Raw genomic sequence first — 15,087 nt, 5'->3', positions numbered from 1 at the left:
AGATAGCTAAGGGTTAATGTTTCTTTTACCTGTAAAGGGTTAACAAAGGGAACCAAACACCTGACAAGAGGACCAATCAGGAAATCAGATTTTTCAAAGCTTAAGGGAGGGAATTTGGGGGTGTTTCTTGGTCTTGGGTCTTTGTTTGTTCTGTGCTCTCTCAGCTATGAGAGGGTCTATTTTCAGTCCTTCTAATCTTCTGTTTTCCAGTTGTAAGTATAAAGTTAGCAAAAGTATAGTCTTTTAAATTGTTTTGCTGTATTTGCATTTGTGTATTTGGCTGATGGAGTCTTTATGTGTATTTGGCTATAAGTACTTTAAATTGTATTGTTTTTGGGTAAGGCTGTTTAATTGTTTTTTATTGTTTATTTACTTTTTATAAGTTGAAAACCCTGTATCTTACCATCTAGATTATAGAGAACTGTTATTTTATTTTATTTTTTATTATTAAAAGTTTTGTTTTTTTAGACCTGTTGATTTTTTGTTTCTATTTGACCCACCAGGAAATTGGTGGGAGAAAGGAAAGACAGGGGGGAGGGGGAATGGTTTACTTCTGCTAGTGTCCAGGTCGGGAGAAGCTTTGGGGAGAGATAGAATCTTTTTGTTTTTTGTTTTTGGGTTTGTCTCTTTGTGAAGAGAGAGGGACATGCTTTGTTGTGTGTAAGGTTGCATCAGTACTTCAGTGTAGCCCAGGAGAATCCTGGGTGGAGAGAGGAGGACTGTGGGAATGGTTTATTTCCCTTTGTGGTAAGACTCAGAGCCTCTGAGTCTTGGGGTCCCCCAGGGAAGGTTTTGGGGAGACCAGAGTGAGCCAAGACACTGGAAATTCTTGGCTGGTGGCAGCGATATCAAATCTAAGCTGGTAATTAAGCTTAGAGGAGTTTATGCTAGCTTCTTAGGTTATGAACGCTAAGGTTCAAATCTGAGTAGGAAAGCTATGATATGAGTGGCAGCGAAGTATATGCGCAAATGCACTGAAGTCAGAGACTCTGGCAGTAGTACCACTAAGTAGCTCATATACCCCTACTCTCCTAATGCTCTCGGACAAGAGAATAATGAGGCATGTCTGCTGCTTCTCTCTCCATTCCTTCACACCTGAAATATCAGAGAAGGTGGGAGGATGATGGAATGAAAATGTGCACAACACATTTTGAAGCATAGCAGTTACTGTACGGCTAAGTAACAGTCTTTCCTTCTTTGAGTGATTTGTGCACGTATGCGTTACACTGCAAGTGATGCATCAGCAGTTCCCTTACAGGAGGATCATCTCAAGAGAGACTGTAACACCAACTTGCCAGAGTTGCCATCATCATGAGAGACCTGTGTGATGGTGTAATCAATGAGAAAAGTATACACAAATGACCACATCTCTGACTTGCAGATATCAGCTCTTGGAACATAGCTCAGAAAGGCTGATGAAGTGGACTGAGCCTTGGGGAAGTGAACCATTATTCTCAGTGGATGAGAGACTTTAGCAAGATTGTAGTAGAGCTTAATGCAGTCAGAATCCAATGTGAGATTTGCTAACAGTGATTGCTCTTTAACTCTCTTAGTGCAGGCTACATAAAGTCTGGGAGAAGTCCTGAAGGTTCTAGAGTGGTCTAGGTAGAACTCCAAATCTCTATGAATGTCCAAGCTATGAAGTTTTCCTTCAGCTTTAGAAGAATGATGCTTTGGGGAAAACACTGGCAAATGAATTAGTTTGGTTCAAATGGAAAGCTGACACTATTTTAGGCATAAACTTAGGGTGTGGCCTAAGGGATGCCTTGTCTTTATGGAAGACTATAGAAGGAGGATCAGTCAAGAGAGTGTGAAGTTCTGAAATCCTCCTTGTTGAAGCAATTGCCACCAGAAATCTTGTTTTCATAGACATCAAAGGTAGCGAAGTTGTAGCCGTAGGGTCAAAGTGGGGGGGTCCTATGAGTTTGGAGAGGACTAGACTGAGATCCCATACAGTTACATGATCAAACACAGGAAAGTAAACATTGAGTAGCCCTTTCAAAAACCAGAGCATGAGAGAAAATGGAAAACCCATCTACTAGCAGATGTAGCGCAGAAATGAGAGCCAGGTGGACTCTCAAAGAACAAATTGAAAGGCCTGAGGATTTCAGGTGCAACAGATAATCCAACACTTCTGTGGATTAATGTTGCTTTGTCTCTTTTCAGTTTCCTGAATATCCTCAGAATGAAAGGAATTGGAGGGAAGGCATACAGAAGATGACTAGACCATGGGAGAGGAAAGCATCTGTGATGGAGTCTAAGCTGTGGCCCACTCTGGAGCAAAATCTCATTCACTGGTTGTTCAGGTTGGTCACTAATAAGTCTATTACTGGGTATCCACAGTGGTGGAAAATTTGAAGGAGAATGTCTTTCCTGATTGACCACTCATGTTGGTCTAAGAAAATCCTTCTGAGGCAATCTGCAAGTGTGTTTCTCACTTCTGGAAGGCCGTCAGGGAGACATTGTGATATATGTATAGATTCCTGAGAAGGATAGCTTTCTGGAATAGCTGAGACAATCTTGCACATCCCTGCTTGTTTAGATAAAACATGGCAGGGGCATTGTCCATAAGAACTTGTTTCACCTGGTTCTTCAGGTGAATATACACATTGCACAAGCTCAAAGAACAGCTCAGATCTCCAGCACATTTATGTGGAGCAAAACGTCCTCAGATGACCGAGGGCTTGTGCCTAGAGTTGACTGAGATGGGCCCTTCCCAGCCTTTGGAAAATGCATCTGTCACCAGACTCATAGTCAGTTCTGGTGAAGGAAAGGAAGCTTCTTTACACTCATTTCAGGTATCTAACCACCAATCCAGAAATTGAAGCACTCACACAAGTAGGCAAATCTGCATGTCCACAGGGTTCCTGGAAGGGATGATACACTGAATCGAGATAGGCCTGAAAACAGTGAAGGTGAAGTTTGGCATGCAAAGTTACATATGTGCACAAGGCCATGTGGTCCAATAGCTGCAGGCAGGTATGCACCAACGTCATTGGGTTGGATTTGAAGCTTTCTGAAATAAAGGTCATAGATTGAAACCTTTCCTTTGGAAGGTAAGCCATGGTGGTCATACCATCGAGGTCCACTCCTATGAAGGTTATGCACTCTATTGGTTGTAATTGTGATTTGTCCAAATTTAATTTCAGGCCCAGATGGAAAAACAGCAGTCTGGTTATTAGGATGTTGTTTTGGTCCTGGTCACTTGATGTTCCATAAACTACCCAATCATCCAGGTAAGGAAATATTTGAATGTCCAGCTGGTGGTGGGCTGCTGCCACTGCCATGCATTTGGTGAAGACCTTTGGCGCTGACAGCCTGAAGCACGGTATACTGGTAATGGTTGTTGCCTGCTATGAATCAAAGGTACTGCCTGTGGCAGGGATGAATTGCGACATGGAAATATGTGTCCTGATGGCAGCATATGAATCTCTGGGGAAGGGATAATGGAATGGTGACCATTCTGAATTTGATTTTCTGGATGAAATAGTTCCAATATCCTTAGATATAGAATAGGATGAAGACCACCAAATTTCTGTGGGACCAGGAAGTACTGAGAATAGAAATCTTTCCCTTTATGTTGGTAAGGAACTTCTTGCATTGCTCCCAATTCCAGGAGAGACGGTACTACTTGAAGTAATACAGTCTTGAGAGTCCCTGAAAAGAGACAGGGAAGGTGGGCTGGGAAAAAGGAGGGAGCTAAATTGGGTAACATATCCCCTCCCCTACTGTGCTGAGCACCTGCTAGTAAGAACGGCCTCCCATCAACAAAGACAGGTGGCGACCTCAAGGAGGTCTTGATATTCTCTTGGTAGCTTACTATAATCTCCGTTGGACAGAGGGTATGGAGTAAGATTGTGGCTTAAACCGTTTCCTTTTTGTAAACTCCTAGCAAATGACACATTGCATGGGAGTCCTTCAGTGTCTGCATAGCATTGTCAGTTTTGATAGAGAATGGTTTAGACTCCTTATAGGGTAAATTTTCTATTGTATTCTGCATCTCCTTTGGAACACCAGAAGCCTGCAGCCAGGAAGAACACTTCATGGAAATTGAAATGCATATAGAATTTGAGCCCATATCAGTAGTATCTACTGCTACTTGAAGGGATATTTGAGCGTAAGGCATCTCTCAGAAACCAAAGCCAAAACCTGATCCTCATATTCTTCTAGCAACTTGTCAGCAAATTTAGAAATTGCAGAAAAAAATAAAATTACATTTTGACAAGAGAGCCTGATTATTATTATTTGAAGAGAGGTGGTGGAATAAATATTTTGTCTGTATAAATCTAGCCTCTTAAATTTCAGAAACAGGTTGGTTAAAGAAACAGTCAAAATCTTGTTGAGGGACTTGATATCACCTGTCCATTCGCTTGGCCATAGGAGGCATAGAGGCTGGGGTCTGCCAGAGGATTTTCGCTGACTCCAGAAAGGCTTTGCTGATAGAAAGGGCAAATCTTTTTGGGAGAGGTGTCTGTAAAATATCAAGGAGGGTGTGCGAGTTATCTTGCACAAGCTCCTTCTGTACTCCTCGAGAAGTGACTGCCTGCAAAACTGAAGTTCTCTTGTGGGATGGGGGAGAGGTCAACCCTGGAGTGATGGCTTCATCTGGTGAAAATGAATAGAGGGTGAGAGGGGAACATCTATGTATTCCTCTACTAATTCTCCCTCCTCCTGAGGACTGCTGTCATCTTGACAGCCATATTCAGATGCTCCTCAAAGAGCTAAATGATGACAAAGCTACTGTGAGTCAGACAGGTTCTGGAGATGGGGTGAGTCTCTCAGGACTGTAATCATAAGTTAACGTCTAGAAACAGGATATTCATCTGACTCATGATGCAATACAAAACTTTAGCTTCAAACTCGTATTTCCCCTAAGAAGATTTCATAACTCCTCCAATAAACTGAAATCTAGGTATTCCATGTATCCATTCTAAGGTAGTTGAGGTTTGGAGTTACAGTTTTCCATTGCTGTGCAAGTCAGATGAATGTGGGGAGTACACTGCGTGTGACTTGGAAGTGGAAAGTACATCTCCAGGACGAGCTGAAGTGTCTCACTGACAGTGGAATAAATTGACATGTAGTGGGAATGTGTGAGGAAGACCCCTCCCACTTTAATGTGGCATTTTCTTGCTTTTAAAATTGGTTCTTTGTGAGCATGTAGAGAGGGTGAGAGGGGAAGTAGCATGCCCTGTAGCAACCCTAAGTAGCTTAATAATAGCTTGATGGCAGTGAGCTACCCAGGTTAATTACATATTATATAAAGTAATATTTCCTTTTATCCTAAGAACCTAAATCTTGGACTCTGTTGTGAGCTTTATTCACAAGTCCGTCCTTCCTCAGAACTCGTAAGACATTGTGCTTTGAGTCCCCACCCCACTTCCTCAGCAGTGAAGATAAAAATGATCCACTGCCCATCATATTTATTCTCTCTTAATAACATTATTTCCAATCCCTGGGGACTGTTAATTTTGAAAAGTGATAAAAAAACAGAATTCTGTGTATGTGCCAAATGATGGAACTTTTTGGCAAAACAGCACCAGCAGAAGCAGAAGCAGAAGGCTTCAAAATGTAAACAAGAATGAAAAGTCTTATTTTGAAACGAAACTAATTTTTTCCTTTGAGTAATATTTTCCCCACTCTTTGCTTTTGCCATACGGTTAGAAAACAACTAATCTTTGCTGAAACAAACTAGCCCACTAATCATGCTCCTTTTTTCAAAAGTTACTATTTTTTACTTCTTAGATTAATACTGTAGAGTCCAAGGTCAGAAAGGACCATGGGGTGATAATCTAGTCTGACTTTCAAAATGTACTGGTGTCACTTACAGTGGAATTTAATCTTATCACTTTAGACAAATCCCTTCATATTCTGTCTCAGTGACAACTGCATTTGAGTTCTCATGTTGGACACAAAAATAGAAGCAAATTCTCCATTTACAAGCTCTGGGGAAATTCCTCTAGGCGTTTAGTGCTAAACCTTGGCCCTACTGAAATCTGCCACTGACTTCAAATTAGACCAGAATTCACTCTTTAATGACAAGAGAGGTTGGTCAGATTTTTTGTTGCTGTTTTTTAAAATGAAAGACACTGGATTGACAAGCCTTGGAGTAAAATAACTCTCTTTGTCCACAGAACAAATACAATACCATAGCAGCAGTAATGGTTTCAACTCTGTCCTGGAAGAATCAATTCAAGGAATCATATATGTCTGTATGGCTTAGTCAATGCTTGGGCTCTCTACTTGCATTGCCATCAAGAGTTCCAATTTTAGTGTCGTTTGTGAGGATGTTTTTTATGATGCATACATCTCTAAATTAGAAACTAGACTGATACCAAGTCACTTCACATAGGCCACTGAACAAAAACCAGATGGCTAAAAATTTTAGTCACTGCCAACTTGCAAGCTAAAGGTGAAAGGTCCTATAGTCCACCACCAATCCCATACAGTCAGAACCATCCTTAGGGTATGGCGAATCAGGACAACCGCTCCTGGCCCCATTCTTTGGGGGGGTCCCACAAGGCTGCGCAATTGGTCCCACAAGTAACGGGTCGGTCCTGGAAGCGATGGATTTGTAACTTCCACCCCAGGCCCTGCACCCCCTAGGGATGGCCCTGCATATAGTTGGGTTATTGTTGTGTATTTGGTTGTCGTGATAATAAAATCTTGTGTTGCTATGGCAACTGAGTTAAATTATTAGGGGATAGCCCAGCCAGTTCTGGCTGGTTTTTGGTTAGTTCAGTGTGTGGCAATAAATCCTGTTTTAAGGTTTACAGCTCTCTGTGTCTCCAGTGATTTCTTCCTAAAACTGTTGCCCCAAGGATATAACAATGTGGCAATGAGAATGGGATCTCTGTGCTGCCCCAGCAACAGAAGGAAGTAGAAGTTAAGGTACAAAAAAAAAACCAAAACACAAAAACCGTTTTTGCTGCTGGAATGGGGTGAGAAATGGCTTGTTTGCACTGACTATGCAAACTGAAACTAAAATCATGGCTTCATTTGCAGGGTCAATGGAACCTTTTGAGGAGACTATAGTGCAAGGGCATGTGTATACTGAGCATTTTGTTATTGCAAATGACATTACAGAAGAGAAGAAGGTGCCAATATTCTTAAGTGTTGTAGGGGCTAAGACCTACTCCGTGCTACACAGCTTACTACAGAGACTAAATCTTACAGTGACATTGTGGAAATCCTGGGGTCCTATTTTTCTCCAAAACCACTGGTAATAGCTGAAAGTTATAGGTTCTACAAAAGAGACCAGAAAGAAGATGAAACAGTTGTAGCAACTTTGAGAAAGCTTGCAGAACACTGAATTTACGAAGATGTTAAATGATATCCTATGTGACAGGTTAGTGTGTGGCCTGCACAGTGAAGCTATATGGAAGCGCCTATTGACAGAGGTTCAGCTTACCTTACAGAAGGCCATTGATATTGTGGTCTCCATGGAACTACCTACAAAGGAGGTGCAATCCATCGGTGCATCCCCTAGAGTGCATAAGGTATCACAAGAACCTACCCACAAAACCGGGGGGAATCAGGAATGTTACTGCTGTGGTAAGCTGGGTCACCATGCATCAGAATGCTGGTGTAAGGACCTGGTGTGTCGACACTGTGGCAAAAAGGGACACATTGTGTGTGCCTGTAAACAGAAGAAAACGAGGTCTGTGGCCTGGCCAACCAAAAAGGGAAATCTGCATACCCTACAGCAGACCCAGGATGACCAAGGAGATACCTCACCACAAGAAGAAGAGCCACTCCATGTTTTGTCTTTGGCAGTGGGCTCACATGAATACTGGGTAACCCCATTGTTAGATGGCAAACCTAAACGCATGGAACTGGACACCGGTGCAGCTGTTTCACTGGTCTCAGAGATGTGTATAAAGAAAAGCTACAGCATCTTCTGCTTAAAGCAACAAAAACAGTGCTGAAGACATATACGGGAGAAGCTGCGCCCATGTTGGGCACTACTGATGTTAAGGTGGAGCTCAATTGACAGGCTGCTAAATTTCCACTGTTTGTGGTAAGAGGTAATTACCCAGCCTTATTGGGTAGGTCTTGGCTTAGGAAGATCCAGCTGAATTGGGCAGAAGTGCACCGAGTGACTAAAGAAGAAACCGGTCTGACCACGATACTGAGGAAACATGCTGCTGTTTTTGGAGAGGATCTGGGAAGTATGAAGTGAATCACTGTGACATTGAACATTAAACCTGACAGTCAATGAAAATATCTGAAAGCCCGAACTGTGCCATATGCCGTCAGGCCGAAAGTTGAAGCGGACCTGGAGCATCTGGTCACAAATGGAGTCCTAATACCAGTTACCCATAGCTCATGGGCCACTCCTATTGTTCCAATAGCGAAGAAAGATGGCTCCCTCCGGATCTGCGATGATTTTAAAGTCACTGTACCCAGTGTTGTGTGCAGAGCAATACCCCCTTCCCCGCATTGATGACCTCTTTGCAGGCCTGGCTGGGGGACAAAAGTTCAGTAGGATTGATCTGAGTCAAGCATATTTACAGATGCATGTTGATGAAAAGTCCCAATAGCTGTTGACAATTGTGACACATAAGGGGCTTTATCGATACTGTTGCCTACTCTTTGGAATAACATCTGCTCCCGCCCTATACCAGAGGGCTATGGACCAGATCTTGTGTGGCTTGTCAGGAGTCCAGTGCTATCTGGATGACATCTTGGTCACTGGAAGGAATGAGGAGGATCATCTAAAGAATTTAGAGGCTACCCTACAAAGACTGGAAGAGTATGGACTGCAAGTCTGCAAAGACAAGTGTGAATTCTTCCAGCCCTCTGTTGAATATTTGGGACACATCACTGATGCTACAGGTCTTCGTAAGGCCCCTGCCAAAGTTAAAGCTATTGTGGAGACTCCCACTCCTCAAAATGTTAGCTTCGTTCATTTCTAGGACTATTGAACTATTATGGAAAGTTCATCTCACAGTTAGCCACACTGCTAAAACCACTTCATGAACTCCTTGGGCATAACAAGGCCTGGAAGTGGACTGAAGCCTGTGATGTTACATTTAACAAAGCTAAGGATGCATTGCTAAATTCTGACGTTCTGACGCACTTTGATCCATCCTTACCCCTCCAGTTGGCCTGGGATGCATCCCTTTATGGAGTGGGAGCAGCTGTGTCACACATTATGCCTTCTGGAGAAGAGAGACCTATTGCTTTTGCTTCACGCACTCAAAGCAAAGCAGAAACTAACTATGCCCAAATTGAACGTGAGGAATTGGGAATCGTTTTCAGAATTTGGAAGTTTCATCAGTACCTGTTCAGACGGAAGCTTACTCTTCTCACAGACCATCGACCCCTGACTTCAATTTTTGGACCCCGCACTGGCATTCCTCCATTAGCTGCTAGTCATATGCAATGTTGGGCATTGTTGCTTTCTGCACACACATATGAAATCAAATATCAGAAATCCACTCTCCACGGCAATGTGGATGGTCTCTCAAGGGTGCCTTTGCCAGTCAAACGTCAAGATATTGCCCAGAAGGAAATCTTTTACTTTGAACAGGTAGAGAATACACCCATCACCTCTACTCAGGTAAAGAAGGCAACTTGAATTGACTCAGTATTGTCCCAAGTTATGGACCTGGTGATGCATGGAACATCTCGATGAACCCACCACCACTGAGATCACAGATGTTAGAACAGCTCCATTCGGGTCACTGTGAAATAATGCGCATGAAAGAAATTGCATGAAGCTATTTTTGGTGGCCTGGATTGGACAGTGTTATTGAAGAGAAGGCAAGAGCTTGTATGTCATGTCAGGGTGTGAGGAATATACCCCAGTGGGCACCCCATCATCCATGGGACTAGCCTGAAAACCCGTGGCAACGTATTCACGTTGACTTCGCTGGCCCCCTTGAAGGAAACATGTTCTTGGTGGTGGTAGATGCCCATTCTAAATGGCCAAAAGTCTCTATAATGCAGTTCATTACTGCAGAGAGTACTATCCAAAAACTACAAGGACTCTTTAGTCGTTTCGGTCTGCCAGAACAACTTGTGAGCGACAACGGACCGCAGTTCATCTCTCAGAAGTTTCAAAATTTTATGAAGGCAAATGGGATACACCACATCACTTCAGCACTATATCATCCATCCACCAATAGATTAGCTGAAAGATTCGTGCAGACAATGAAACAAGCTTTGAAATCAGCAAGGGGACAATTATCCCTTCAAAAGCGTCTGGACACCTTCTTACTATCCTACAGAAACACACCTTATGCTATGACCAAGGCATCCCCGGCCTTTCTAATGATGGGACGACAGCTGCGCACTTGCTTTGATCTGCTGAAACCTTCTGAACCCCGACAAATTGTGCAACATCAGCAGCAAGATCAAGTCATCAGGTGTGCACCCAGAGCAAAAGACTGAACCTTTAGCCCGGGACAGCCAGTTTTGGCTCGGAATTATACTTCTGGAGCTAAATGGGTACCTGCCACTGTTATCACTCAAACGGTACCTGTTTCCTACACAGTCCGGACTGCAGAGGATCTCACCTGCGGCGACATGTAGATCAGCTGCTGCCAGGTCATACCAGTCCTCAGGACACATCTTCAGTTGAGTTGCATGACTTCACCACTTCTGGCAAGACACCGAATCAAGAGTCACCTGTTCCTGACTTTTCCCCTCCATTACTGCCAGCGGCAGAGATACCCCTCTGCCTGGCATGAGCTGATGCCCCATCCTCATCCATTTGCCCTACGAACCCTGAGCCCATTGTCAGGCCTGCGCACAAGACACTTTCGGGTGCACCAGCACCAGAAGCCTGCCATAATCCACCTAGAGACAGAAGGCCTCCTCGTAGGCTGGATCTTTAGCTAGGGCGAACCCATGGTTATGGGACAAAATAATCCCCGGGGTTCAGCCGGGAATGGAGGCAGTCTACCCTCCTTCTCTAGTTTAGTGTTTGTTTTATATAGGGGACATTCTTATTAAGGGGGGAGGAATATGTTGTGTATTTGGTTGTCGTGGTAATAGAATTTGTGTTGCTGTGGCAACTGAGTTAGATTATTAGGAGATAGCCAGTTTTGGCTGGTTTTTGGTTAGTTCTGTGTGTGGCAATAAATGGCTGTTTCAAGGTTTACAGCTCTCTGTGTCTCCAGTGATTTCTTCCTAAAACTGTTGCCCCTAAGGATATAACAGTTATAATTACCTCTAATTAGTACTCCCACAAACTATGACACCTATTTGCCAGCTGGCTCACAGAAATGTGAAACAATTCTCCCCACTTTTGAGGAGGTCAAAGAAAATCAAAGAAACAATTTCCAACCTGATAACTATTACTGAAGACTTTGCTGATCAACATAAATGAGGCAGAGACATGAAGTAATATGGGAAGTGCCTTTGGGGAAATGTACTGAAAGACTTGATCAAGACAGCCAAATGATCACTATGAGAGGTAATAAATAAAAGATAATTCCATTAAATATCTTCAAGTCTTGGAAACCTTTTTGCACTCCAAATACAAATGATGCTGTGTATTCTCTATACTCCTCAATTTTAGAGTCTCTCTCTCTTACATTCAAAGTAATTTTTCCTATTCATCATTCTGAGTGTATAATATAAACTTTAATTACTAAAAAAAATAATAAAAATACTCACGCTGACCCCAGCGCCCAGTCCTTGGGTTCAAATAATTTGGATAAAGCCCATTAGGACGGTCCATTTTTTGAAGTAACTTCCGAATGTGCATGACCTAAATTAAAGCAAAAGTCAGGATCACCAAAAATAATTTTCATCTACCTCCAACATTTGTTTAAATCTGGACTTTCTCCTTCAACAACAATTTTTCATAATTTAATTAAACAGGCTTCTTGCAGGCTTTTTCTAGATGGCATTTCCTTTCATTGGCTACTCACGTAGACATATGTCATGAGCATCATTTCTAAATATCTGTACAAAAAATAAAAAAGATCTTGTCTTCGTAATTTTCTGCTTTGGAGAGCTATGTATTTTGGTAATATAAATGCAAAGAATGAAATAATTGTTCTGTTACCAAAAAACATTATTGTAATCAATCAGGCTCTTTCATTGCTAATCAGATTCACAGTACACAACTCTGAGTCTTCTTATAACAGTGAACTCTCAGCACAAAACTAACCTTGTTGTAGTAGACAGGGTCCCCAGTCAAGTAGCTGAGGTGGACAAATTCCATGTGCAGAGTACCAAATTCAGCCAGGATGCTGCTGCCTGCAGAAGCCCAGCCCCAGTTTCGACCCACACCACTGAGTTGCAACAAATGTAAAGTGAAGCATGAGAGGGGGAAGGAAAGAACAAACGGCTGGTCAGTGAAAGGATACCGTCAATATTCAGACAGTGTGTGTAGTAATCACATCACATTAGATTGCCTATTAGAAGAGCTACATACAGCAAGTTGATATTAGCCTATATCTAGGATGATTTCTTTTAAAAATAGGCTTCACAACCTGATAGTTCAAAAAACCTTCACAGTTAAGCAGCTCTCTATATGCCCAGCAGTCCTTCCCATGTCTACGCTGCTATTTTAGGAGTGTAGTGTCCTGGGTGCTGTGAAAGGCTCCAATACCAGCAAAAAACTCTGGAAGGAGGAAGTTGGTGATAGGGAAAGGTTCCAGCAGTGGATAAGGCTCTGGCAGGGGGAAGGCAGCAAGAAAAGGCTGCAGCAGTGGGGAGGCAGTGGGGAAAGTCAGCAATGCCTATTGCTTCCCTACTACCAGAGACTTTCACTGCTGCATGCAGCTACACACCAGAAGTGTGTATGCAGCCTGCTTTTCACTGCAGCGTGTAGCTACATGTAGCCTACATGCTGTTGCAAGTGTAGACAAGACCAAAGCGCATCTTAAAAGCTTCCCACAAAATCAAATCAGGCACATACGGTGTTCTCTCTCTCTGGATCTCACCTATAAAATGATAAGATCCCTCAACTATCACTGATTTAATATGATTTGAGAGCACTCAGCGTTTTGGAGGATTGGGCCTTTTAACTTGTAAAGTTAAACAATAATCCTTCCTGCAAATTATTTCTCATTCAAAAACCACCACTGAAATTGGATTTGAGCTGGATGTCACTAGTGAGCCTAAAGCCAATTAGGAATTTGCTGTTGTCACGTTTCATTTTTAAAAGAAAGATCATATTCAAAAAGGAGAAGAAATATGAGAGAAAAATCAGCAGGAATCAAGGAGCAGGATTTGTATCTCATAACAATGGATAAGGAAGCAATTATTTTATCTCAATAAACACTGTCTACATAGACATCATGGCCTGTGCCTCAATGTTTTGGCACAGCTAATCATAACAAAGAGAAATGAAGTGTTTCATGCCCTATTTGCTTCTTAATACTTTTCAAATCAACAAAATTGGAGTCAAATTCAAAATAATACAAAGGCTGTCAATTTTCACTAACCTATGTAACCCCATAAATTACAGTATCACAATGAAACACAAACATTTCTAGATGCGGTTTAATGTTGTTTAAACAGACACAACACTTGGATGCATAATTTCTATATCTATTCTCTCACATGGTTTTAAAGCAATACACAAAAGTAGTAATCCTTGTATTTGTTTTGGTTACAGCTATAATATTGATACCAGTTTTCCTGAGCTCCAAAAACGTCAGATTAGTTCTGCACATGTAGACTGGTTAAAAGGATGAGGAACCAGAGTTTGAAATGCAAGTGAATGACAATATCATGGCTTCACCATGAGGCAACAGAACAAGTCACCTCTAGGAATTTAACATTGGCTTTTAAGCCAATGAGCAAATTCACCAGCCAGGGTAGTCAAAATAGAGCCCAAACTCTCAAGATTAGTTCCAAGTCTCTTTCCTCACAGCTGGTTTTATTAATAAACAGAATCTACAAGTCTCAAAACAACACAAAGCATTGAGTATCAGAACCCTGTTCTGCTTTCCACAAGCTAGGAAAGGAGTGGATATGCCCCTCCCTTTAGGTAGCCATTCCTGGCTATCCCCTAGACCAGTGGTTCTCAATCAGGGGTACACATATTCCTGGAGGTACGTAGAGGACTTCTAGGGGGTACATCAACTCATCTAGACATTTGCCTAGTTTTACAACAGGCTACATAAAAAGCACCAGGGAAGTCAGTACAAACAAAAATTTCATACAGACAGTGACTTGTTTGTACTGTTCTATATACTATACACTGAACCGTAAGTACAATATTAATATTCCAATTTATTTATTTTATAATTCATGGTAAAAATGAGACAGGAAGCAATTTTTCAGTAACAGTGTGCTGTGTCACTTTGTATTTTGATGTCTGCTGGTGTAAGCAAGTAGTTTTGAAGTGAGTTGAAACTTGGGGGTATGCAAGACAAATCAGACTCCTGAAAGAGGTACAGTAGTCTGGAAAGGTTAAGAGCCATTGCCCTAGGCCTCCTGCTTGGTCCCTACCGAGGGTCTTCCTTCAGGGGGTTTTGTTCAACAGTGGACCCTTTACTATCATGTGCCCTGTCTGGAAACTACAAAACCTGGTAATCCCCATTCTTAAAGGGCTCAAGGGTGACAGCAGGCACACTCTCACGCATGTATGTGCTCCATGGCCCAGTGCCACCCTGAAGATACTGTCAGACATCAAGAATTATAACATTCAAAAACCAGTTGGAGAACACTTCAATCTCCCTGGCCACTCGATTACAGATCTAAAAGTCACAATATTACCAAAAAAAAACCCTTCAAAAACAGACTCCAACGAGAGATTGCTGAATTGGTATTAATTTGCAAATTGGACACTATCAAACTAGGCTTGAATAAAGACTGGGAGTGGATGGGCCATTACACAAAGTAAAACTATTTCCCCACACTTATACCCTCTCCCTGCCCCCCTCCCACGGTTCCATACATCTCCTTGTCAATTACTGGAAATGGGCCATTTTCATTATCACTACAAACAATTCTTTTTCTTTCCTGCTGATAACAGCTCACCTTGACTGATCACTCTCCTTATAGTGTATATGGTAACACTCATTGTTTCATGTTCTCTGTGTATATATATATCTTCTAACTGTATTTTCCACTACATGCATCCGATGAAGTGGGTCTGTAGCCCACGAAAGCTTATGC

General features: G+C 42.2%; 1 protein-coding gene across 1 annotated transcript in view; it reads right to left on the bottom strand.

Moving 5' to 3' along the window:
- The window catches only part of MAN1A2 (mannosidase alpha class 1A member 2), a 334,119-nt gene that overhangs the window by 90,109 nt on the left and 228,923 nt on the right, over positions 1–15,087 (bottom strand). Inside the window, exons 7-8 of the mRNA XM_075071704.1 lie at positions 12,125–12,248; positions 11,626–11,719 (exon numbers count right to left, since the gene is read on the bottom strand). Of these exons, the coding sequence (XP_074927805.1) occupies positions 11,626–11,719; positions 12,125–12,248 (218 nt within the window). The remainder of the gene's footprint in view (positions 1–11,625; positions 11,720–12,124; positions 12,249–15,087) is intronic.

Source organism: Chelonoidis abingdonii, chromosome 1 (genome assembly GCF_003597395.2).
Source record: "Chelonoidis abingdonii isolate Lonesome George chromosome 1, CheloAbing_2.0, whole genome shotgun sequence".
NCBI lineage: Eukaryota > Metazoa > Chordata > Testudines > Testudinidae > Chelonoidis > Chelonoidis abingdonii.
The sequence above is the reverse complement of the archived record's forward strand: the minus strand, read 5'-3'. Positions and strand labels throughout refer to the sequence as shown.